This window comes from Pleurodeles waltl, chromosome 10 (assembly GCF_031143425.1).
Source record: "Pleurodeles waltl isolate 20211129_DDA chromosome 10, aPleWal1.hap1.20221129, whole genome shotgun sequence".
Taxonomy (NCBI): Eukaryota; Metazoa; Chordata; class Amphibia; order Caudata; family Salamandridae; genus Pleurodeles; species Pleurodeles waltl.
This window is the reverse complement of record NC_090449.1, coordinates 861,816,803-861,841,763: the sequence shown is the minus strand read 5'-3', so window position 1 is coordinate 861,841,763 and position 24,961 is coordinate 861,816,803. Positions and strand designations below refer to the sequence as shown.

General features: G+C 44.2%; 1 protein-coding gene across 7 annotated transcripts in view; it reads left to right on the top strand.

The window, feature by feature from the left end:
- The window catches only part of LOC138261974 (peroxisomal carnitine O-octanoyltransferase-like), a 580,533-nt gene that overhangs the window by 335,523 nt on the left and 220,049 nt on the right, over positions 1 to 24,961 (top strand). For all 7 annotated transcript variants that reach the window (XM_069211577.1, XM_069211579.1, XM_069211576.1 and 4 more), the window contains one exon: positions 9,106 to 9,214. In XM_069211577.1, the coding sequence (XP_069067678.1) occupies positions 9,106 to 9,214 (109 nt within the window). The remainder of the gene's footprint in view (positions 1 to 9,105; positions 9,215 to 24,961) is intronic.

The window sequence follows — 24,961 nt, the reverse complement described above, 5'->3', positions numbered from 1 at the left end:
ATTTTTTGTGCTTTTAGCCTCCTTCCAGTTAGTGACAGGAATGGGTGTGAAACCAATGTTGGATCCTGGACAGCTAAACGTTTCTGAAAAGTAGACCAAATTCTGAATTCAGCAAGGGTTAATTTGTGTAGATCCTACAAGGTTTTCCTACAGAAAATAATAGCTGAAAAAAATTGTGGTAAAAAAACAGCCATTTTTCTCTACGTTTTACTCTGTAAGGTTTTCCTGCAATGTCAGATTTTCAAAAGCAATATACCATTACGTCTGCTGGACTTTTCTTGTTGCAGGGATATATAGGGCTTGTAGGTTCATCAAGAACCCCACGTACCCAGAGGCAATAAATGAGCTGCACCTTGCAATGGGTTTTCATTGTGTACCAGATATACAGCAATTAATTTGGTGAAATATAAAAAGTGAAGAATAGGTATCAAGAAAACCTTTATATTTCCAAAATGTGCAAAAGATAAGGTGCTGAGAAGCAGTGGTTATTTGCACATCTCTGAATTCTGGGGACCCCATGTGAATACCAGGGCATTTCTCAAATAGACGTGTTTTTTACACACTGTCTTACATTTGGAAGGAAAAAATGTAGAGAAAGACAATGGGCAATAACACTTGTTCTGCTATTTTGTGATCCCACAAGTATCCTGATAAAAATGTTACCTCAGTTGTGTGGGTAGGCCTCGTGCCCATGACAGGAAGCGCAACATGGACACATCACATTTGTACATTGAAATCTGACGTGTTTTTTGTAAAGTGCCTAGCTGTGGATTTTGGCCTACCAAACCTGTGCATTTTTTTAAAACTAGACACCTAGGGGAATCCGGGTTGAGGTGACTTGTGGGGCTCTCACCAGGTTCTGTTACCCAGAATCCTTTGCAAACCTCAAAATTTGTTTTAAAAAAAACACCTTTCCCTCACATTTCGATGACAGAAAGTTCTGGAATCTGAGAGGAGCCACAAATTTCCTTTCACCCAGCATTCTCCCAAGTCTCCCAATACAAATGGAAAAAATTTAGAGAAAGATAATGGGCAATAACACTTGTTCTGCTATTTTGTGATCCAACAAGTTTCCTGATAAAAATGGTACCTCACTTGTGTGGTTAGGCCTAGTGCCCGTGACAGGAAATGCCCCAAAACATAACATGGACACATCACATTTTCCCAAAGAAAACAGACCTGTTTTTTGCAAGGTGCCTAGATGTGGATTTTGGCCTCTAGCTCATCCGGCACCTACGGAAACCTACCAAACCTGTGCATTTTTAAAAATTAGACACCTAGGGGAATTTAAGATTGGGTGACTTGTGGGGCTCTCACCAGGTTATGTTACCCAGAATCTTTTGCAAACCTCAAAATTTGGCAAAAAAACAACACTTTTTTCCCCTCACATTCCGGTGACAGAATGTTCTGGAATCTGAGAGGAGCCACAAACTTCCATCTACCCAGCGTTCCCCTAGGTCTCCCGATAACAATGGTACCTCACTTGTGTGGGTAGGCCTAGTGCCCGCGACAGGAAATGCCTCAAAACACTATGTGGACACATCAAAATGATCAAATACAAAACTTACCTGTTTTTGCGGGGAGGGGGCAACCTGAATTTTTGGTCCTGGGCTCAGCAGCCATCTAGAGAAGCCTACCAAACCCAAACATTTCTGAAAACTAGACACCCGAGGGAGTCCAGGGAGGTGTGACTTGCGTGGATCCCCCAGTGTTTTCTTACCCAGAATCCTCAGCAAACCTCAAATTTAGCATAAAAAAATCCAATTTCCCCCCCATTTCTGTGTGGTATCACCACACCGGGACAAATTTCCTACCACCCAACGTTCCCCTCATTCTCCTGGTAAAAATGATACCTCATTTGTGTAGGTAGGCCAAGTGCCTGTGACAAGGAAGAGCCAAAAAATATGTAAAAAATGAGGGGAAACAAAGCGTGTCCAAAAGGGCAGTTTGAAAAAAAACATTTTTAGGCTGACAAGTGGGGCAGAATTTTTATCGGTATAGATGCGACAATGCTAGGTGGTAGGAATTTTGTGGATTTCTGCAGATTCCGGAAGGTTCCATCACAAAAATGTGAAGACAGTGTGTGATTTCAGGCAAAGTTGAAGGTTTGTATGGCATTGTGGGTAAGAAAATGGTGCGGGTGCATGTGAAGCACACCACCCTCGACTCACCCAGATGTTTAGTTTTCAGATGTGTCTAGGTCTCGTAGATTTTTCTACATGGCAGTATCCCAAAGTCCAAAAAGTGCAGCCCTCACCATTCCAAGTGGGACACTTTTGAGAGTTAGCCAAGCATTCATGGCCCAAATGTAAAACCAAAACCCAAAATAATCAAATGTCCTCTTGCTTGCCATGGGATAAGATGTTTTAGTGTGCGGGGGGAGCTGAAAAACTGTTACCCCTTCAGTTGGGGTGGGGGCATAACCATGCCCATACTGGATGGTAGCCCCCACCCCACTATTATTATTTTCTTTTTTAATTCCCTGGCATCTAACAGGCTTTTTGCCCTCCTGGGGAGTGGATCGAGGGTAATTGCTCCATCTGCCTACAGGTGGCAGAACAACTTTGTCCCCATTTATTTGGGGGGAGGGGTATGGCCATACCCCCACCCTCTTTTGTTGAAAACAAATCTTCCCTGGTCTCTGGTGGGCTTTCTGCCCCCAGTGGGTGCAGATGGGCCTTACAAAATAGGCTGATCTGCCTCCAAGGTGAGCAGAAATGGCCTAAAATAAATCCCCCCCCCCAGGGGAGCAGCCCTTGCCTTAGGGGTCTCCCCCCTTTGCGTGAAACTGACTAAAAAAAAAATCCCGGGTGCCTAGTGGTTTCTGATCCCCCCTGGGGGCAGATTGGCCTAAAATAAATAGGCAGATCTGCCCCCAAGGGGGTCAGAAATGGCCAAAAAATAATTTCACCCCAAGGAACCGACCCTTGCCTAAGGGGTTGCTCCCCTCCTGTAAAAAACAAATAAATAACAATCCCTGGCGTCTAGATGGTTCTGCCCCCCCCCGGGTGGCAGATCGGCCTAATTAGAGTAGGACGATCTGTCCCCAGGGGGGCAGAAAAGGCCTTAAAAAAATGTACCCCACCTGGGAGTGGCCTTTGCCAAAAGGGCCACTACCCTTATGCAGAAATATTTAAAAATAAACAACTCCCTGGTGTCTATGCTCAGAGAGACATCAAAGGAAAGGAAGGGCCTTTCCTTTCCTTTGATGCCTCTCCCGCCCCCAGCCCGTGATCGGAAAGAGAAATACTTTCATTTCTCTTTCCGATCCCTGCTGGAGCTTCCAGCGCAGTGGAAGGCGACCTCTGATGAGGTCAGCGCACCATTGCTCGCTGACGTGATCAGACGTCACGGGGGGTCTTTAATTCCTGACGGGGGTGTGGGTGAGAGGCCCACGGGAGGAGCGCTAGCGCTACACTGTGGGGCAGGTGGAGGAAGAGCTTGTCTCGTCCCCGGCACACATGACCGTGGCCGAGGACGAGGCCACCTCGCCCCAGGCACACAGGGGGTTTATCTTACCTCAGCATCTAGTTCTGCTGTATTTATTTTGCATTCCTGGCAGTATACAGAGGGATAGGACTACTCTTTCTTTCATTTTTCTCAGAGAGTAAATAAGGACTTTTTATTATAGTGTGGCATAGCAACTTCATGGCAAAGTGACTTCATATCATCACATTCTGTTTTATATGTGTGAACAAACATTGAAAGTGAAGAAAATTAAATAAAAAATGTAAACATTTTATTTACATACTTTTTAAAAACAATTTACTTTGTACAACAAGGGTTTTAATTCCCAACCTCTTTATATGAAATAATTTTCTTTCTCTTTTTCCACTTTTCTTTTCTCTTCTTCTGCCTGTTTTTTCCTTTCCTTCTCTTGTAATTAATAACAAGATTTTAAACAGATATTTCTCAGATAAATATTGTGTAACGGTTTCAAAATTCTTTTACCTTCATTAGTACCCTATATTTTCACTTACTATCGGGTATTTCTACAAGGGTTCAACATGTAACATATAGCTCCACCTCCATTCTTTCTCTCTTCAACTGGAGAACCACCTCTAATGTGGTCAAAATGGAGGAATATGTATATTGATACTTAAAAGTAAGTGGACCAGTTTTATCTCTGGAAAAAAAGACATCTATTTTGATTGTTTAGGTACGAAAGGTTAAGAAGTGTATGTAAATTCACCGAATACTAGTGAGGAAGGTGATGGTGGCAGGTTATATGAATTTGAAACAGCTTTGACAAAATTGGATTTACATTATTTGCCAAAAGTTTCCATAATTCTGCAAAGATATTACTTTGGTAAAAGAAAGCAAAGTGATGACGAATCAGTTGAAAACTTTGTGACTGTACTTAGAAAACTAGCTGTTCAATGTAACTTTGGAGAGAACACGGAGGAGCGTATCCATGATAAACTGAAATTAGAATGTAGAAGTGATAAAGTAAGAGAGAATCTGAGGGCAAAGAATGATCCCAGCCTTTAGGAAGTTTTAACAATTGCTTAAAAAGGTGGAACATTTTATGCAATGCATATGAGATTTGCAAAAGTCTAAAAAGGAATTCCAAGATGAGACAAAAAATGAAGGAACTACCATACACACATTAGCTGCTACAAAGCAAAAACAACGCTGTTATATCAAAGAGAAATTATATTGTATTAGGTGTGGCAACTCCAATCACTTCAGCTGCATGCCATAGTTTGTAGGTTATGTGGTAGGAAGGGGCATAGTATTGCTATGTTGTTTGAATGGGATGCAGGTGGTTATGATGATTGAGTCTGGTGCTAAATTATCATTAATACCTAATAACGATTGCAACCCTTATTTTAAAGGAAAGGTTTCCCTAAATGCTTCTGATGTCACACCATACAGTTACTGTGGAAAACCAATAGAATTGGTTGGTTATTTTGAAGCAGATTTTGAGTTCCGAGGAAATAGTGTAAAAGGGAAAGTGTATGTTCCAGTCAGAGATGATTCTATTTTGAGTTGGCTGCACCAGATATTGTTGGGAATATTTCTTGATCCTAATATGAGTCCTTCTGTATAAGTTAGAAAAGTGGACACCTTTGCAGAACAGTTTCAAAACAAATTTCTGCATGTTTTTTTCTGATAAAGTAGGATGTATTAAAGTTAATGTCCACTATATTAGAATTAAGGGAGGAGCAATCTTTGTTGCATGTAAGGTTCATAATATTCCATTGACTTGTCATGGAGCAGTGGAAATTGAACTAGAAAGGCTCAAGTAAGAGGGAAATATTGAGGCTATTGAAGCTGCAGACTTTCACCTGTGTGTGGATCATTGTAATCTCAATAAAGAGGTTATTGAGCATAAGATGCCCCTACCAAATGTAACCGAGGTGGTCACATTGATGGGTAACGCCAAATATTTCACCACGCTTGACTTGACGTCTACCTATCATCAGGTCGAGTGATCAGTCAAAAAATCTAACAGCATTTGTTACACGATTTGGTGTATTTTGCTTCAATAGAATGCCGTTGTTCTATGTTCTGCGGCTTCCGTTTTTCAAAGACTCATGAATTTGTTCAAAGGAATGGGTGGCATAAATTGTTTTCAAAATGATGTGTTGATATTCAGTGATAATTTGATTGATCATGTCAGTAAGTTCAGGGACGTGTTTCACATATTTAATGAGAAAGGAATGAATCTTAGGAACAGTACATTTGTTTGTCCAATCTCAGATAACTTAACTAGGACGTCATCACTGGTGAAGGTGTGAAGCTCAAAACAGAACTCATTTCCACCATACATAAATTGCCCTAACTGACCAAGAAGGAAGAAGTACAAACATTTTTAGGGATGGCAGAATCCTATTCTAGATTTGTGCCAATTTTGCAAGACGCACTGTTGCTATCAGAAATCTTCTAAAAAAGGGGATCCAATTTATATGGACAGATGGGTGTCAAAATTTATTTGAAACTATCAAGACTGCTTTGGCATCTGCCCAATATTAAAAAAGTTTTGTTCCCAGACTACCTTATATCATACTTATAGATGCCAGTGAAAAAGGACTCAGAGCAGTTCTCAAACAAAAGCCTTGAAAAGATGAAGTCACAATAGCCTTTGCATACAAATCGTTAAGATGAGTAGAGACAAGGTACTCAACAATTGGGAGAGAAAGTCTTGCAATATAATGAGCATTATGAGAGTTTCCCCATTTTCTTTGGAGTGTGAAGTTCATGGTGTTTACAGACCATTACAGGAGGTTTTTGAAAAAAAGCTCTTGACTGAATTTCATCTAGAAAATTGAAATGCATGGTTGTGTTGCAGGATTTTCAATTTGTTGTCTCTTATTTGCCAGGAGTGGACAATAAGGTTTCTGACTACCTTCAGGTAGTGGCTGATGATTCTGGATCATGAGATGAGTTGGATGCTTGGTGGAAGGAAGAAGAAATAAAGGTGTGCAACGTAACAATGGGGTGCATGACAGAGAATGAATGGCGGCATGAAATGGAAAATGATGAGGCATTAAAAACATGCTTGGTTTTGTTTCAGCAGGATACAGTATTTGGAGGAGAAATAGAAGTCTTCAGGGTATGCTAAAATCTTTGATGAGTTGACAGTGAATGATGGGCTCTTAATGAGAGGTAGTAAATTGGTCCCAACCCAGCGAATTAGGAATGGCCTGATTCATTTGGCTCATGAGGGTCATCAAGGTATCAGTAAAACTAAGGAGCGACTTAGGTGTGTGTGTTAGTGGGCTGGGATGGATTTAAAGATAGAGAGGTTAGTTCGAGATTGTTGCAAATGCAAAACTAATAAGAACTTGAAGGTGAGGATGTCACCCAAGGTTTGCCAAGAAATTCCCACTGAGGTATGGGATGATGTTGCATTAGACAATTTGGACCAATTTGCATGAGCAGCATCTCCAAGTATTTGTTAGTTGTTATGGATATGCATTTCAGGTGGCCAGATGTGGGATTAATAAATGAAAATAACACTGCAGCAGTCATTACATTTCTTTCTGAGGTATTTGCTTGGGAAGGCAATCCCAGAATTGTTTTTGACTGATAATGAATTACAATTGACTTCTAAAGAGATGGAAAAGTTTCTGGGTGAGTCATGCATTACCCATTACAAAAATGTACCTATACCACCCAGAAACAAATGTTACAATGGAAAGTATTAAAAGGGCCCTGAAGGAACCCATTCAGATTGCCAGAAACAACAGAGAAGATTGGGTCCAGGCTGTCAAGAAGCGGGTGGAAGAATTCAGGTTTACTCCCCACTCAACAACAGGGAAAGTTCCTTTTGTTTCACTCAAAAAACGTAGGCCGTATATGGTGGTGGATCCTCCTTGGATGAGAAGTTACAAAAAATGTGAGGTGAATGTTGGTGTGATGATAAAAGAAACTGGGGCACCAGAGGTACAGATGCAAGAATACAACAAGGTGAAATATGATTAGCATAAGGCTGTTAAACCTTTACACATAAAAGGAGGTGACATGGTCGAGGTAAAATTACCTGAAAAATTCAAGGTGTCTCACAGTTCAGTAGAACTTGAACTGTGTCAAAAGAATTTAAGGGGGCAGCGAAATTGAATGATGGTCGCATCTGGAATTTAAATCATTTAGTGGTTGTGAAAAACTGTTAAATGAAATGTTTGTACTTTTGAAAAATAATTAATTGGAATATTATCTTGTATTAAAGGGGAAAGATGTGTGGTAATGTGTATATATAGTTGCTTAGGCTTTAATCTTAATTAATAAGTGTAGTGTTTCTTTATGTATCTTTGTGCTCTGTGGTTACCATGACAAATGTCTCTCCCTCAGAGAGTTCTGAATGTTTTATATCAGTGCTTAATTTGTAACTAAAAATGTGCCTGTGCACAAAGCTCTCCTCTGAAATATGTGACTGCTGCAATTAAATGTGCTAGCAAGGAATACTGAGGCAGTGTAACCCTGAAGCCATCTCAGGCCTCTTTATTCTATTTACAGCCACTCCCTGCCCCTTCAGCTCACTCCTGCAGCTTTCTGCTTTCTCCCTTTATGACACTTTTCCATCTTTCTTTTCCTCATCTTTCCCATATGTGTCTTTAGCTTTCAGTAAATGCTTGAGGCTGAAAAGTAAGTGCCAGCCTTCAAAAACAAGTGCCGGTGCCCCACACCGGAAACAATTGGCTCAAATTAAGCACTGGATTGTTTATTATTACAAGGGAGAGAATATGAGAAGTCAATTACTCTTGAGCTGGACAGTGACTGTGGCCGGAGTTTCTTCTGCACAATAAATTGTGTTCCAACTCTACCATGCTGCTTGGAGTACTACTTGAAGATACCACTACCCAGGCGCGGCTCCTCTGCTAAGGTGGAGGAGCGTCGCCATCCCCGGCCAGCAGCAGCAGCTGCCAAACTACTAAAATAATAGTATTTATTGTAGAAGGGGTGGGGCCACGGCCTGTGACGAGCACTTCCCCTCACTGGGCATGTATGTTTAGCCGGCCAAACATACATGCGCACTAAGCTGTGTCCAACCCGGCACCACAGCGCCGGATTGGAGAGAGCAGACAGACTCTCCCTGTCTGCCTTGGAGCACCCTGGCTGGGCACTCCGACCAATCCAAAAGCTGCTGTCATGCTGCCAGCAGCATGACAGCAGCGTTCAGATTGGCCCCAGGGCAGGCTGGGAGCCTGTGCCTGCAGCCTGCGGCAAAGGAAAGAGGAGCAACGAGGGGGTGGCGGTGGCGATTCAGGTACGTGGAAGATGCACAATGGTGCCCGTGGTATTGCTTGAACAGTGCAGCAACTGGTTCATTAAAGATAAATTTAGGAATGCTAGCTAGAGCCATAGAGCAACATGTCCACTGTCTTGCCATATCAGGCCACATCCGCAGATAACTGTACCTTTCATGTTTACGCCACACAAAATGGTCTGTGCACTGTTTTGAAAAATTTCATGCATTTACATTTATTTTGTTTTATTCTTTTGTGTATTCCTTTGACTTACTATGCACTGCACCTGGGTTGTCTTAGAGCCAGTTTTTGAGCTGTAACCAAAGTATACAAACTGGTGGAAATGATTCAAATGATGTGAATTGCTAGAAGGCACTTGTGGCTTAATGACATTTCCACAATTACTTTTTAGAGAGAGAAGGAAGCAGCCCATCACATTTGGTGGTCATGTGCAGAGGCCGACAGTTCACCTTTGATGCTGTGCATGAAGGGTCCATCCTCACTCCGCCAGAATTTCTCAGGTTATTCAAGCTGCAAATGCAGTTCTTTGTCATGAATATTTTGAAAGTACATTTACATGAATATTAACTGTTGCCTCAGAACCACAGAAACATTACTGTGTGCAGAGGTAGCATAGTCCACCTAAACGCACTGTAAAACATAAAGGGCATCCTGATATGTCCATTGGAGCATGGGCTTTGTGTGCACGATGAAAAGATTACCATGAGGGGCTTTCGAATGCAAACATCGGTACACAGGAGGTTATTATGAGTTTGGTGGACGGAAAAGGCTGTCCGCCAAACTCCCACGGTCAGGTTGCTGCCAGTTCAACCACCTTCCCGCGGGCCCCATTACGACTTTCCTGCTGGGTCAGACAGTGAACATCACAACGGGCTGGGTATGGGGTCCCTGCACTGCCCATGCCAAGTGCATGGGCAGTGCAGGACCCCCCTGGGTCCCCCTGCACCCCGTCTCCGCCAGCTTTTACATTGTGCTACTGCCATGAAAAATCTGGGGGAGGGGGGGGGTTGTAATCCAAAGGGCGGCACTGCTTGCAGCCCTGCCCTGGCGGATGAGGACCGCCAGCACCGCCAGTCCCTCCTGGATCCATCTTACTATGGGTCTGTAAATTAGGCCAAGTGTAACGCCTTCAGCATTTGACTCTCAGTGGTAGTGCTCGTGAGCACTCACAGGCTTCTCAGGGAGGTAGTGTTGGGGTGCTTCAAGCTCAGAACTCATTAATCACCCAGCAGAGCAATAACTGCTTGTCCAAGCCAGTGTTTATCTTTTTAAGAAAGGAAATAAGTTTAATACACTCAAGCACTAGATATTATACAGTAGAGTATAGGGGCACTAATCCACTGGCGTGGGCCACTCTACTCAGTATTAAAGGTCCCCCACTCCCCAAATGTCCCATTAATTCTGTGTAAGAGTCGTGTGGCAGGTTGCAGACAGGTGTAATGCTACCTCTGTGGCATTTTGAGTTTGTGTTTTTAGCCCCAATATCAATCTCATCAGTGCAAGTCTTTTAGTAATACACTGGCTGCTGTCATGCCAACAGCACACATCCTGTATTTCCTCCATCTTCCTGGAGAATCAGTCACAGGCTGGGAGTGCACTAGCTACCCATAAACTGGCTTTTTGCATGGTCCGTCATTGCTGATGGTCCTTAGTGGTCGCTGACCACAAGCCCTCTTCTTGACGCAGAGTGAATCTGGCTGCTTGTCATGTTCACGGCACCACTGTCAGAACCTGTCAAGCTTCAGGTTGGCACTGGCTCTGACTCCACTCTCTACAGTGGCACAGCAGCTTGGTCCCTTTTGGGACACATTGTTTTCTATCACAGAGGTGCAGTCCCATGGTCCTGCCACTTAGGAATTGAAGCCCGTTTTGGGTACACATCCGGACAGTGCCACACACCAGCAACAGTGACGTAGTAAGCTTCAGCAGACTTCGTCAGTACTGCAGTCCTGCAACTTCAGCATCCCAGCGTCACAGTCTATTTCAAGCACATTTCTGGACAGTGCCACCGCACAAGCAACTGCAGGCAAAAGAGATAGATGTTGCTTCAGTTCAGGAGCAGACTGGTCACAGTCCCATGAGCCAGCAGTTCTGTGGTCAGCAACTTCTTGCTCTTACTAGGTTTTTGGGTTTCTATAACTTTAGAAAATACACTAAATTCCACTTATCTAAACATCGTGAACATTAGATTTTTGTGAGAGTACCACTGTGGACAATTCAAAGAACCTATTATGAACAAATTCAACCCCCTAAAGGTTTCACCAGGTCTTAACTGCACAAAACAAATAAAAGAAATAGCAGTTGCCAAATGTGTAATCATGGAAAGCGTTATTCAGCATATTTACATCATTAGTGGTTAGTCATTCATTGAGCTGTAACTTCACTGGTGCTTCTTAGGACCTCATTCCGAATTACTCTTGTGCAAAAACTATCTGGGAGAAATAGGGCTACCACATAGTAGAAAATCGGTTTGGTGGGAGTCTGAGTTTTCCAATGTGACATAGCTTGCAGTAACAGAGTTTCTGTTTAATATTGTATCACAATGTGCCCCTTTGTGTACTGCTTTGGCTGGGCCAATTTTTGCAGGTACTACATGGAGGAATTTGCACAGGCAAAAGTATACGAGCCAGCATAATTTTGCATCGAGTATGTGAGCTGAAATTGGGCGTAAACTTGGTGCCCGATTTCATATTTGCCACCACAGTTGGGATGATTGTAATTGTATTTATATAGCGCTTACTACCCTGACGAGGCATTAAATCGCTTTTCAGTGAGTAGCACGCTACTCCAGAACCCAAAAGAATTAGTAGTGGATTAGTATAGGAAAATATGAGTATGGCTTTAGTATTAGTATAGGGAGGTATGAGTTAATTTGAACAGAGGACATGTGAGTCTGTTAGTTGATTTGAATAGAATAATGGAGGGATAGAGGAGGGAAGAATCCAGAAGTGTTAACTGGGAGATCATAGTAGTAAGATGAGGTTTAGGATGAGTAAAGGAGAGGTTGTGGACATAACAGTCTGTAGAAAGGTATTAGAGAGATCTAATAGTTAAATTGGGTTTGGGATGAGTCAAAGGAGGGATAAATGGAGAACTTTGTAGGGTTGTTTGGGAGTTCATAGTCGTAAACTGAGGTTTGGGGTGAGGCAGGAGTGGTACAGGAGGGAAGAGTCTAGGAAAGGGCTAGTTTGGAGATCATAGCAGTAGGATGAGTTTGGGATGAGTCAGATTAGAGATAGAAGATAGGTAGATAGAGGTATAAGGCGATGGTCAGACAGAGTAAAGCTTTTGAGAGAGTAAAATGTTTTCTTTTCTCTTGTACAGTAGGATTAGAGTAGTGAATATAGAGATACATGATTACATAATCAAGGGTTTAAATGTATAAGGAATATAATATATTGAGATTTAAAGTTGTATCACAGGCTTTCAAGAGTTACAGTATTTCCTCAATATTTCAATAGGATGCTTGTAGATAAATAGTTAGGATAATGTTTACCTATTGAGATAGATAAAATAAAAATAGACTCATAAGCATCTAATCAACTTATATAGAAACTATGCAATGACCTATGAACATGTCAAATGTAGAATAATACACACACACACACACATATATATACACACACATAGAAACATACACATATCCATGATATATACACACACACACATACATACACACACCAACACATTCAAATGCATACATATATACATTTAATTGTAGTAAAATATACATTTGTTAAACAGGCCTAAAGAGTATGTATACATTTTAAGATAAAATAGTTATTATACGTATTTATACAAAGAAATACACATATCTAGATATAAGCACATAATCAAATTATAACATGTTTACGTACATGTAGATATGCAGTCCATTGCTGTTTGAGTATGGTGGTTGAGTAGTCTTCTGAAGATAAGATAGTTATCCATGGATCTTATATTTGGGGGCAATAAATTCCATATTTCGGCCACTTGAACAGAGAAAGATGTACCACCTATTGTCTTTTTCTTGTATGGTGGTGTTTGGAGGCGGGTGCCAATCTTGAGCTGAGGTTTCTTTGTTGAATGTATGTGGTGATTTTATTCCTGATGAAAAGTGGTCCTGTTTCATGTATTTCTTTGTGTGGGATACAGAGGAGCTTGAAGGTGAATCTTCTGGCAACCGGTAACCAATGTAGGACCCTCCAGGTGGGGGAGATGTTGGCTAGTGGCTTTACATGTAGGACTAGTCTGGCAGCCTTGTCGTTTTTTTCATAGTAGATACAGATGATCCATGGTAGAGGCCATTGGTGTAATCCAGTTTAGATAGTACGAGAGAGATAGTAGCCTGCCCTTTGTGTGGAAATCCGAGGTGAGGGAAGATGCGTCGCAGAGTTTTCATGGTGATGAAGCTTGATCTTGCTAATTTGTCCACTTGAGCATTCATTGTTAACTTGGAGGCCATGGTAATTCAAAGTTTCTTACTTCCTTAGATAGTTTAGGAGGTGGTGCCAGATCGTCAATCCAGGTGCAGAGTGGGTCATAATTTTTCTAATCGCCACATGCGAGTATTTCTGTTTTGGAAGCATTCAGTTTGGGATGGCTCCATGTCAACCACTGATCAACGTCTCTGAAGCAACTGAAGATTTGTGAGTTTGCAATGTTTTTGGGGGCCTTCCAGTTTAAGGAGTGTTTGTGTGTCATCTACATAGTTGTAGCATGTGAGTTGAAATTCCTTGATCATTGTTGGTAATGACATCATGTAGATGTTGAAAATCAGTTCTGTTTTAAAGGTAGGATGTGATCCAGTCGAGAGTAGTCCCATCTATGCCGGCTTCATAGAGTCTTTGTATTAGGCTGGCATGGTCAACTGTGTCAAAGGCAGCTGTGAGGTCCAGGAGAAGTAGTGCAGCAACTCCATTGTGGTCTATTGTGTTTTTCAGATCATCCCAGATGGTGAGGAGGGCAGATTCAGTGCCTCTTCCTGGGCGGAATCCAGTTTGGTAGTCTGAAAGAATAGAGTTATCGTAAATGAATTGTGACATCAGGACAAAAGCTGCTCTTTCTATCAGGTTGTCCTTGAAAGGGCCATTTGTAATCGTAATAGTTTTGGGGGTCTTGAGGGTCCAGGTTAATTTTCTTTAATAACAGGCATATGTATACCTTTTTAAGATCTTCAGGAAATATTTTAATAGTTAAAGAAGTATTGATGCTTCTTCTTACTGGTATGATAGAGGTAGATAAAAGAATATTCCTGAAAATGTGTGGTGGACAAGGGTCAGAAGGGCAGCCGGAAGGCCTTCTTGGTTTAACCAGATCCATAAATTCACTTTGTGATATTTGTTTGGTTTGAAGGAGTGCAGAGGCTGTGTTGACTTACTCTTGGAGGGAATTTTGGGAAATGGGGTGGTGCTGGTGATTTTCCTTTGTTTTAAGTAGGAGTCCAATGTGTCTGCCTTGGTGGTATAATTATTTGACAGTTTGTTTGCAGAATCTTCAGTAATGGGATGAGTTCCGTCCATGCATTTAGGTTTTTGAAATTTGTTGAGAATTTTATGAAATACTTCATTTGCAGATATAGCATTTTAAATTCTGTCTGAGTAGTACCTTTTTGTCGTTTTTTTGATTGTTGATTTGTATATTCTGTTAAGTTTGCATAGCTGTAGTTTGTCTTGAATGTTGTTTGATTCAAGCCAGGTTAATTACAGCCTTCTGATTTGTTGTTTTATCTTTTTTTGTTCTGGTTTTCTCCAAGGTGCTTATTTTATTTTGTCCTGTTTAGTTTTTCTTAGTGGTACTAGGATATCAAAAGCTTCCTGTAGCCACTTGTAAAGTTTCTAAACAGAATTTGTTTCTAGATCTGTGTTGACTGTTAGTTTTGCTTCTAAGTGTCCAAAATTGAGTTTGTTCCATGGTCAATAGGTAGATGTATGTAAGGTTGTCTTTGGTGTGTTGGTGTGTGGTGTTTTATATTGAAAAGTAACCAATTGGTGGTCTGACAATGTGACTGGTGTGATGCTTTGAACAGTACCTAGTTCTGGCTTTGCAAAAACGACAACTAGGATGTATCCAGCGATGTGTGTGGGATTGAGTACAATCTGATGTAGGTTCAATGTGATGCCAGCGATGTTAGTTTTGGATGGAGCATATTGGGTTTGTCAACCCAAATGCTTAGGTCCCCAAAAATCCATAAGTTGGAGTATAGTGTTAGAACGTTTGAAACTGTGTCTAGAAATGTGTCTGGGAATGTTGAATTGCTAGCTGGTGGTCTGTAAAGGAAGAGGAAGTTGGTGTAGGGTTGAATCTGGTGAGGAGGGCCTCACAACCTTGTATGGATATTTTGTCTGTTTTGCTGAGATTTGTTGCTTGTTTGGATATAACAGCTTGTCCACCTCCTTTTTTGCCTATATGGGTTTGTGTGATGTCTTGATAGTCTGGAGGAATGCCTTCACGCAACACTGGGGCATGTCATCTCCCAACCATGATTCAGTTATGAAGAGTAAGTCAGGTTGTCTGTCAGTGAGTAGGTTGTAGATGTGGTACTTGTTTTTAGAAAGTGATCGAGCATTTATGAGTAGGCAGATTAGAGATTGTGTACTGGTGGCGGTGTGATTTTATTTTGTAGAGGAGTAATCACTATTTTTTGAACTTGTAGCATGTGTGTCATTGGTGTTGATATTAACTGTATGAGGGTCACAATAGTGTTTTTCTATATTGTGTTCCTCGTCCAGCAAGCATAGAAAGCATTTTGTTGGGTCTGCCTGAGTTGGTGGTGGAGATGGTGGTTGTGAGAGAGATGGTGAGTTGTATTGTTTTGTAGAGTAGCCTTGTTGTGTAATAGACAAATTTGCAAAGACTGGAATGTTGTGTCTTTTGTTTGGGTCTGTTTAGGGTGGAAGGAGAATGGATTAGGGGTGGTGGTTGAGCATGTGGGTCATATTGTAATGCTTAAAATTAATGTAAGGGGAAGTCCACTTGGAACCTAATTGGAATGATGATGCTGCAAGTGTATGTAGATATAGCTGTTCAGTTTTTCAAATTCTCCCAAACTGATAGAGATATCTAGCTGCAGCTTCCTTAGATGTCAGAGTGGATTTGGTAGATTTTTCTTGAGCAGTACTCCTGCCCGCCAAAATGGCTTCAGTGAGGTTCGTATGGTGTCGTCGGCGCCATCTGCGTTGAAATTGACAGCACAATCACCTATATTGGTGCCACCCCTGTATGCTGACATCAGTTCTTTTCTTTCCTTGCCAGTTCGCACTGATCCGGACAAGAGCTACTGAAAGTCCTTTTTCAACATTTTGTCGAATTGGTTTTTTGATGTCAAGGGTGTCTATGAGGAAGACAGGGTTCAAGTCGTGTGGCGCCTTCCAACGCGCCATGTCTGTTACAAACTGACACCTTGTGTGTCTGTGGTGTCTCAACATGACCACAACTCCAAGTCATGCACGGACTGTCGTGCCATGGCACCAAAGGCTTTGAAGGGTCCCTGACCCTGTTAGTGGCCCGGCAGGTGACACCGCACCACGTGACTCTGATCGAGGAGAAGGTCTCGGGACCACTCCAGAAGCCCCAAATTGTCTTCTTCACACTCTAAGTCCTCTGGACATTTGGGTAAGAGACATAAGAAGCACAAGAAGTTGAAGCGTGCTTCGTCTTCTCTTCATCCGTCAGCCGAGTCGATGACGGAATATCGCGGATCGAGGCACGGTTCTGTGGAGCTGTTGACAGGTTCAACGTCACACCTCCCTACTTTTCCAGGAGCCAGAGTGACCCCCGCTCAGGTAAAATAATTTTACAAGGCCATGCGCCACGTATTTAAGTGGGCCAACCCCGCCAGAGCACCTTCAGCCTAGTGGGGCCCTTCAGTTTCCGCACCACCAGCTTTGGCCTTGGCTCCTATGGGCACCTGTGGTTCTGATCTCGGATCCGGACCGGCACTGGTCCTGCAACCCCAACCTTCCCTAGCACCGATGCTCTCAGCTGCACCAGCGCCAGCCCCATTTGGATCCCCAAATCTGACACAGAGCCGGACTGGAGTTGGCTAACGCTGATTCAGGTGCCGACAGGTCCCACGTGTCCTAGGTCAGCCCCTAAGCCCTGTTCTGAAGGGTTTGGCCTTGGGGAAGAATGGGAGGGGTCAGTGGACCCTTTAGAATACGAGGTAGAAGACCAAAGCATGGACCTATGTGAGGACTGGGGGAGGCCAGCGGACTGGATACGTTCCCAGATACTGGCATGTTTTACCCTCTACCATAGCTATGGAGGAGGGAACAGAATATTCAATGGTGTAGAAGTGGGTGGCCTTGTGCTGCCCTTGATGGCTGGTAACACGAATGTCTTGACAGAAGTGCTACAACTGGGAGCTTCCTCTTCCAAATCCCTGCTACTTTTCAATGAAGCACTCAAAGAGGTCCTACTGGGAACCTGATAGAAAGCCCAGCATAGGGGCTGCTGTGAAAAGGACAATTGCCCACCGCTACCACCCTGCACCTGGGGACCTGAGTTTCCTCACCCATCACCCCATCCAGAGAGCTTGGTGTTTCAAGCCTCTACGTCCCATGGTGCATGTCCTGCTGCACCCCCCGGCAGGGAATCCAAGAGGATGGATAGCTTAGGAAAGAAAATATTTTCTTCCACTAGCCGTGCATTGCGCTTCCTGAACACAGAATGCTTATTCGGCCACTCTTTCCACACTTTCCGGGTCACAGTTACGGAAGTACTGCCACAGGTCCCAGAGGAGGCCTGGGCCATTCTCTCCAAAGCTGTCAAAGACAGGAGAGATGCAGCAAAGTTCACCTTCTGGTGTGGTTTAGACAGACCGACTCGCTGGGCAGAGCGGTTTCCTTGACGGTGGCACTTTGGCACCATGCCTGACTGAGACCATGTGGCTTTTTAGGGAATGTCCAGGCTTCCATTGTGAATATGCCCTTTGCTAGCAATCATCTCTACTGAGACAAGGCAGACTCAGTGCTGGAGGTCTTTAAGGACTTGCAAGCTACCGCCAAGTCATTGGGCCTCTCAGCTGCATTGCGTCACCCCAGTGTTTTTTGCTCCTTCCATGGCTATGGCTTTTTAACCACTCCAACCTTATCCCAGCCACCGTCCCGCACAAGCTGCCACGCCTCTGCATGGAGGCACGGTTCACCCCGACTCCATGGTTCAGGTAGCCAGAGGTCTGCTATAACCATCACGCATCCAGCAGCTATGTCCCCTTAGCCCACCTAGTCTTTCCCTACAAGATCATAGGCGTCCAGTTCGTGGCGGAATCAGCCATCCCCTCCACCACTGGCAGTCCATAACATCGGACAAGTAGGTCTCACAGATCATTCGGAGGGGCTACTCCCTACCCTTCGAATCCTCCCCTCGCCATATACCTCCATCTCACGATCCGCTTACCGAGGATCATTTCTCCTTGCTCCGCGAGGAAGTCATGGCTCTCTTGACCGAGGGGGCCATGGAGAGGGTTCTGATGTCAGAAGTAGGCAGTGGTTGTTATTCCCGCTACTTTCTGATACACAAAAAGAACAAAGGTCTTTGGCCTATCTTAGATCTGTGAACCTTCAAAAAGTTCAAGATACCCCATTGGCTCAGATCTTGTCTGCCCTGGACCCAGGAGGTTGGGTGGTAGCACTGGAGTTGCAGGACGCTTATTTCCATATTGCCATCCTGCCTGCCCATCAGCACTACCTGTGGTTTACGGTAGGCCACGAGCAATTTCAGTTCACCTTGCTCTGCTTTGGCCTTACTAGCGGCCCTTGGGTGTTCACCAAGGTGATGCAGCTCATCGAAGGTGGTTGAAGCTCATCTAAGGAGATCAGGGATGCCAGTCTTCCCTTATCTCGATGACTGGATGTTGAAGACAGGCTTGCCCCAGGCTGTTGTCTCTCACCTCCAGACTATGGAGAACCTCCTGCATTCGCTGGGGTTCACTGTAAAAGTGCAAAAGTCACACTTGACCCCCTCTCAGACACTCCCTTTCATCTGAGCTGTTCTGGACACTGCAGTTTTGGGCTTATCCTCCCAAGCAGTGAGTCCAGGGTATGTAGGCTGTGATACCGACGTTTCAGCCTCTATTCTGGATTTCAGTGAGAATGACTCTGAGACTGCAGGGCCTCATGGCTTCCTGCGTGTAACAAATGCCAGATGTGATATGTAGGCTCTTCAGTGGGACCTCAAGTTCCAGCGGGTGCAATATCAGGGGAATCTCTTCGACATGATCCAGATCTAGGATGGAACTTCAAAAGACCTGCAGTGGTGGCTAATGAACAGCATTTGGGGCAGAGGCAGACCTTTCTCCCTTTTCCAACCAGATCTTGCTGTAGTGACAGGTGCGTTGTTTCTGGGATGGAGTGCTCTTCTGGGAGAGGTGGAGGTCAGGGGACTCTGGTCTCCAGGAGAACCCAGACTCCACATCAACTTGCTGGAGCTCTGAGCGATCCAGCTGGTATTAAAAGCCTTCCATCAAGGGGCGGCTAGTGCAGGTGTTCATGGACAACACCACCGCCATGTGGTACTGACACAAACAGGGCTAGGTGGGATCGTGGACCCTCTGTCAAGAGGCCCTGTGTCTCTATACATGTCTGGAACAGCAGGGCCTATTCCTGGTGGTTCAACATATGGCAGGTTCCCTGAATGCCAGTGCGAACAAATTCAGTCATCGATGCCTAGCAGATCACGAGTGGTATCTCCATCCAGAGGTGACGCAAGGTCTCTTTCAGCAGTGGGGAGAGCCTTGGTTAGATCTGTTTGCCTGCCAATGGAACACAAAATGCCAGCGGTTTTGCACATTGGAGTTTCCAAGGCAGCTCTCGCTAGGAGACGCTTTTTATCTTGAATGAAGCTGAGGTCCCCTATCCGAATTTCCACCCATACCACTTCTGACCAGAGTTCTTAAGAAGATCAGTAATGACCGAGCCCAAGTCACCCTAGTGGCTCTGGACTGGGCATGGAGAGTCTGGTATCCTGAGTTTCTCAGCATGAGCATGCATCGATCCTCCAATCAGGCTACCCCTTTGGGAGTATCTTCTGTCGCAGAAGCACAGAAGAGTCCTTCACCCGAACCTGTCAACTACCCTCTTTCTTGAATGGAGTTTGAGCAGCGACAGTTGACAGCTTTCGAACTTCCTCCTGAATTCTGTAAAGTCATTGTGGCAGCCAGGCGTCCCAAGACGGTATACACCTGCAGATGGAAAAAGTTTGTATTATATTGTAGGGATTAATTTATCGAACCACTTTCTGCTTATCTCTCTGATGTCCTTCTTTTCATTCTTTCCCTGGCCCAGCTGGGCTCATCTTTGGGTACTCTGAAGGTTTATTTTCCTACTCAGTCTGCCTTCCTGCAGCCGACTGACCAACACTCTTTGTTTAAGTCCCCTATTGTACATAGGTTTTTCAAGAGGCTTATCAATATGTTTCCCCCTTCGCCTTTTATTATGCCTCATTGGGACCTTAATTTGGTTCTTACATTTATGATGTGAGCCTCTGCATAATTGTCCCCTCCGGCTGCTCATGCACAAAACAGCTTTTCTCGTGACAGTAGCATCTGCCCAGAGGGTGAGTAAGCTGCAGGCTTTGTCATTCAAGACTTCCTACTTATCTGTTTTTCCGGATAAACTGGTGCTTCGCACTAGGGCCTCTTTCCTCTCGACAGTGGTGATGCCATTTCATGTGGGCCAATCTGTCACCTTCCCCACCTTATATACTCCTCCACATCCCTTCAATGAAGAGAAGCGAGACTGCTGTCTGGACCTAAAAAGGGTGTTGTCTTTCTACCCTGATGGCACCCAAGGTTTCCGGGTATACGACCAACTCTTCGTGGGTTATATTGGGGCAAAGAAAGGTTGGGTGATGCAGAAGTGAACCATTTTGCGCTGGGTTGTTCTCTGCATGAAAATCTGGCCATAAAGCAGCCTCCTGATGGATGAACGGCTCATTCCACCAGCACTAAAGCTGTTGCAACTGCGATAGAACTTGGAGCCCCAGTTCTGGACATCTGCCAGGCAGCAACAGGAGGGGTCCCTGCACATGTTTACCAACCACTACTGCCTGAACAGTCTTGCCTGCAGGGACAGACATTCTGGCTGTTCGGTCCTGCATGATTTCTTAGTTTAGAATTTGTTCGCCACCCACTGCGGGGGACGGTATTGCTTACCTATCTAGTCAAAGGTAAGGAATTTGCAGCTAGATGCCTCCATCAGATGAAGAAGTTACTGACCTTCAGTAACGCATTATCTGGTTGAGACAATATCTTGCCGCACATTCCTTACCTACCCACCCATTCATTGTTATACCGCCGTCGGGGCTATATGGGAGATTTTATTAGTTCCATTTCTCATGCACTGTGCCATAAAATAAGTCATTCTGCTAACTTTACGATCCTGGGTGATTTTAACATTCGTTTAGACAACCTCTTGGGCAATACTGCAGTGAAACTGATTGAGGCACTGACTGATGTGGATTTTCCGATGACTCTAAAAGGACCTATTTACAAAGGATGTCATTAGGCATTGATAGGTCTAAAGAAGTCTTATGGTCGGACCATTTCTCTCTACCCTTCTCATGGTCCTGGTACCCCACTAAATATTCATGAAGGCCCGCCAACAGAAAGCGTGCATGGAATAAAGTTGAGATTCCCCAATTAAAGGAGACCCAAGGGTCTCCTTTAATTGGGGAATCTCAACTTTATTCATTATTTATTTATTATTTATTATTTATTTATTCAAGCCACTAAACCCACGTTAATAGGTGATACAGTGTCTGGCGTAAACAAGTTCAACAACTGGCTTGTAGAAGTTGCCTCTGTAGTGGCCCCTGCAGTTAATAATAGGCCCCTTGGAGCTAAGCCATCTGCCACATGGTTCACTAGGGATCTAGTGGAAGAGAGGAAACACTTTAAAATGTTAGAACGTGCATGGTGGAAACATTACAACGCTCTTGATAAAAGCTAATACAAATTTTCTCTCAGTAGATACCATACCAATCTGAAGTTGGCTCGCCGCACCTTCTACTCTAATATAATTCATAAAGCCAATAACAATGCTAAAGACATTTTTTAAATTGTATCTGGCTTCACTGACCCTAAAAGCTCTGCACCCTTCATTGACTCTAGCATTACCCTATGTTCTCAAGTGAGCACTTTCTTTGAGGTCAAAATTCAAAAAATTCAGGGCAAGCTTGTGAAAATGCAAGCCAATGAGCCATTAAACACTGTGTGTCACTTAATGCCCCAAGCCCAGGGCAAACTCACACAGCCCCCTCAAACAGTCAAAGCCATGGAGTGTTTTTTCACTGAGAATAAGAGAATAAATCAGGGTCGCCCTTGAACCCTTTACCGCCTCAGGTCTTGAGCTTCTTAGGCAAATGTGTAGGGTCTACTTTTCATGATCCTTTCGCTAACTCATTACACTCAGAGATAGCACCCACCTCAAGGCAAAAAAAAGGCAATGTTATCCCCTGCTAAAAAAAGCAAACGCAGACCCCAGTATCCTCTCTAATTTTAGACCCATCTTGTTGCTCCCTGGTGTCTCTAAGGTCATTGAAAAAGTTGTTAACACTCAACTACTGCAAATAATTCCTGGATACATACAATCTCCTACATCCTTCACAGTCAGGTTGTAGGGCCCTCCATAGTACGGAGTGCGCATTGATGGACATCACAGATACCATCAAATTCACTTTAGTTGCGGGTCATAATGCTGCACTGATCTTATTAGACCCCTCAGCAGCATTTGACACGCTCTCACAAAGAGATCTTGCTTCTTCGTCTCACCATATTGGGGTGGAAGGGAAGGCCTGGGCCTGGTTAACGTCCTTGCTAGAGGATAGGGAGCAGGTAGTCTTGCTTAAACCCTATCACTCGGATGCCAAAAAACTCAAGTTTGGAGTGCCTCAGGGCTCTGACCTGAGCCCCATACTTTTTAATCTCGATATAACACCATCACCATACACCATCAACACTTTTGGCATCTATGTTATCTTGTATGCAGAGATACACAACTTCTGCCGACCTACAACAACAGTGAGACAGAGACTGAAGCAAATTTTGCTGCCTGTGTGACTGCCGTGATGGGATGGCTGAAAGCAAACTCCCTGCAATGTAACCCTGATAAAACTGAGGTACTGCTGTTTGGTAATAACCATTTGCCTGGCTGGTTGGGAGCCTGGCATACCGACTGAAAGGCAAACCCACTCCCCCAGTCGAGGTAGCTAGAAATTATGGTGTTCTTATGGACACAAACCTATTACCCAAACCCAAGATGTCAGCTGTGATCAAAACTGCATGCTGGATCCTTAGGATGTTAAAGAAATTCCTGAAATTCCTGCCTTGGGAAGCCCTGAAAGCAGTGGTACAAGCTCTGATTCTCTCCGGACTTGACTATGCTAACATCTTACACATATGTGTAAGACTCAGCCTTCTATAGGACAGGTCCCAAATAGTTCTGGGAAAAATGGATTCCTTACTGTCCTATAATACTCTTGAGGTCACAGTCAGCCCATCTGCTGACTATTCCTCTTACTAGATGTAAGAAATGGAGCCTGGCATAACTGCAAGGCGCACCCACTCCCCCAGTCGACCTATTACTCAAATCCAAGATCTCAGCTGTGGTCAAAACTGAAAGCTGGATCCTTAGGGTGTTAAAAAAATTAAGGAGTTCTTATTGACACAAACCTATTACTCAAATCCAAGATCTCAACTGTGGTCAAAATGCTGGATCCTTAGGATGTTAAAGAAATTCCTGAAATTCCTGCCTTGGGAAGCCCTGAAAGCAGTGGTACAAGCTCTGATTCTCTCCGGACTTGACTATGCTAACATCTAATACATAGGTATTGTTAGAGATGGGGTCTTTGGTTGGCAGTCAGGTTACCCCCTGTCCAAGCAAGGACCCTCACTCTAGTCAGGATAAGTCACACACAATCCAAATTATCCTGTGCCCACCCTCTGGTAGCTTGGCACTGAGCAGTCAGGCTTAACTTTAGAAGGAAATGTGTAAAGTATTTGTGCAATAAATCATACAATAACACAGTATAGAACCATAAAAAATACACCACACAGTGTTTGGAAAAATATATAATATTTATCTGGATATTTTCAGGTCAAAACGATCAAAGATGCAATAAGTAAATTTAGAGATATCACTGAAAAGTGATATAAAGTGTCTTAAGTCTTTTAAAAGCAAACAAAGTCTCTTTTTAGCACAAAGTACTTGGTTCACGTGAAAAATCTCTGCAATGGGCCGCCGAGGAGGAGAAGCGGGGAAACAAAGGGGGTGTGCGTCGATTTCTTGGGCCGCACACGGTGATGCATCGTTTAGTTTCCACGCAGGGACGGCTGTGCGACGATTTCCGGCGCTCGGTCGTGGATCCTCTTGGGGTTGCGGAGTTTTCAGACGCCCTGTGGTCTCTGTGTGGAATCCTGGGCTTGTGGAGCGGAGTCACAAGCGCTGCGTCGTCCTGGTGGGTGTTGCATGGAAATTTCTTCGGCGCGGCAGGTGCTGCGTCGATTTCCCCTCGAAGTCGGGCCGCGTCGTCCCAGGTCGGCTGTTCGTCGATCCGGTGGGCCATGCGTCGAAGTTCCAGTCGCAATGCAGGTGCTGCGTCGATCTTCTTCTTGCGAAGTCGGGCTGCGTCGTTCTGGTTCAGCGTGCAGTGAATTTCTCACCGCGGGGCAGGCTGTGCGTCGTTTTTAGCAAGCTGTGCATCACATTTTCGCCACACAAGGAGTCCAGTTGCAAGAGAGAAGTCTTTTTCGCCCTGAGACTTCAGGGAACAGGAGGCAAGCTCTATCCAAGCCCTTGGACAGCACTTTTTCACCACAGCCAGAGAGCAGCAAGACAGCAGGGCAACAGCAAAGCAGCAGTCCTTCACAGAAAGCAGTCAGGTGAGTCCTTTGGGCGGCCAGACAGTTCTTCTTGGCAGGATGCAGGTTCTGGTTACAAGCTTCTTCTCCAGGAAGTGTCTGAGTTGGAAGGGGCAAAGTGACTGTTTATATACCAAAATGTGCCTTTGAAGTGGGGGAGACTTCAAAGAGTGGCTTAGAAGTGCACCAGGTTTCCTTTCCGTTCAATCCTGTCTGCCAGGGTCCCAGTAGGTGGTGTGGCAGTCCTTTGTGTGAGAGCAAGCCCTCCACCCTCCCAGCCCAGGAAGACCCATTCAAAATGCAGATGAATGCAAGTGAGGCTGCGTATCCTGTGTTTGGGGTGTGTCTGAGTGAATGCACAAGGAGCTGTCAAATAAACCCAGCCAGACGTGGATTTTAAGGCACAGAA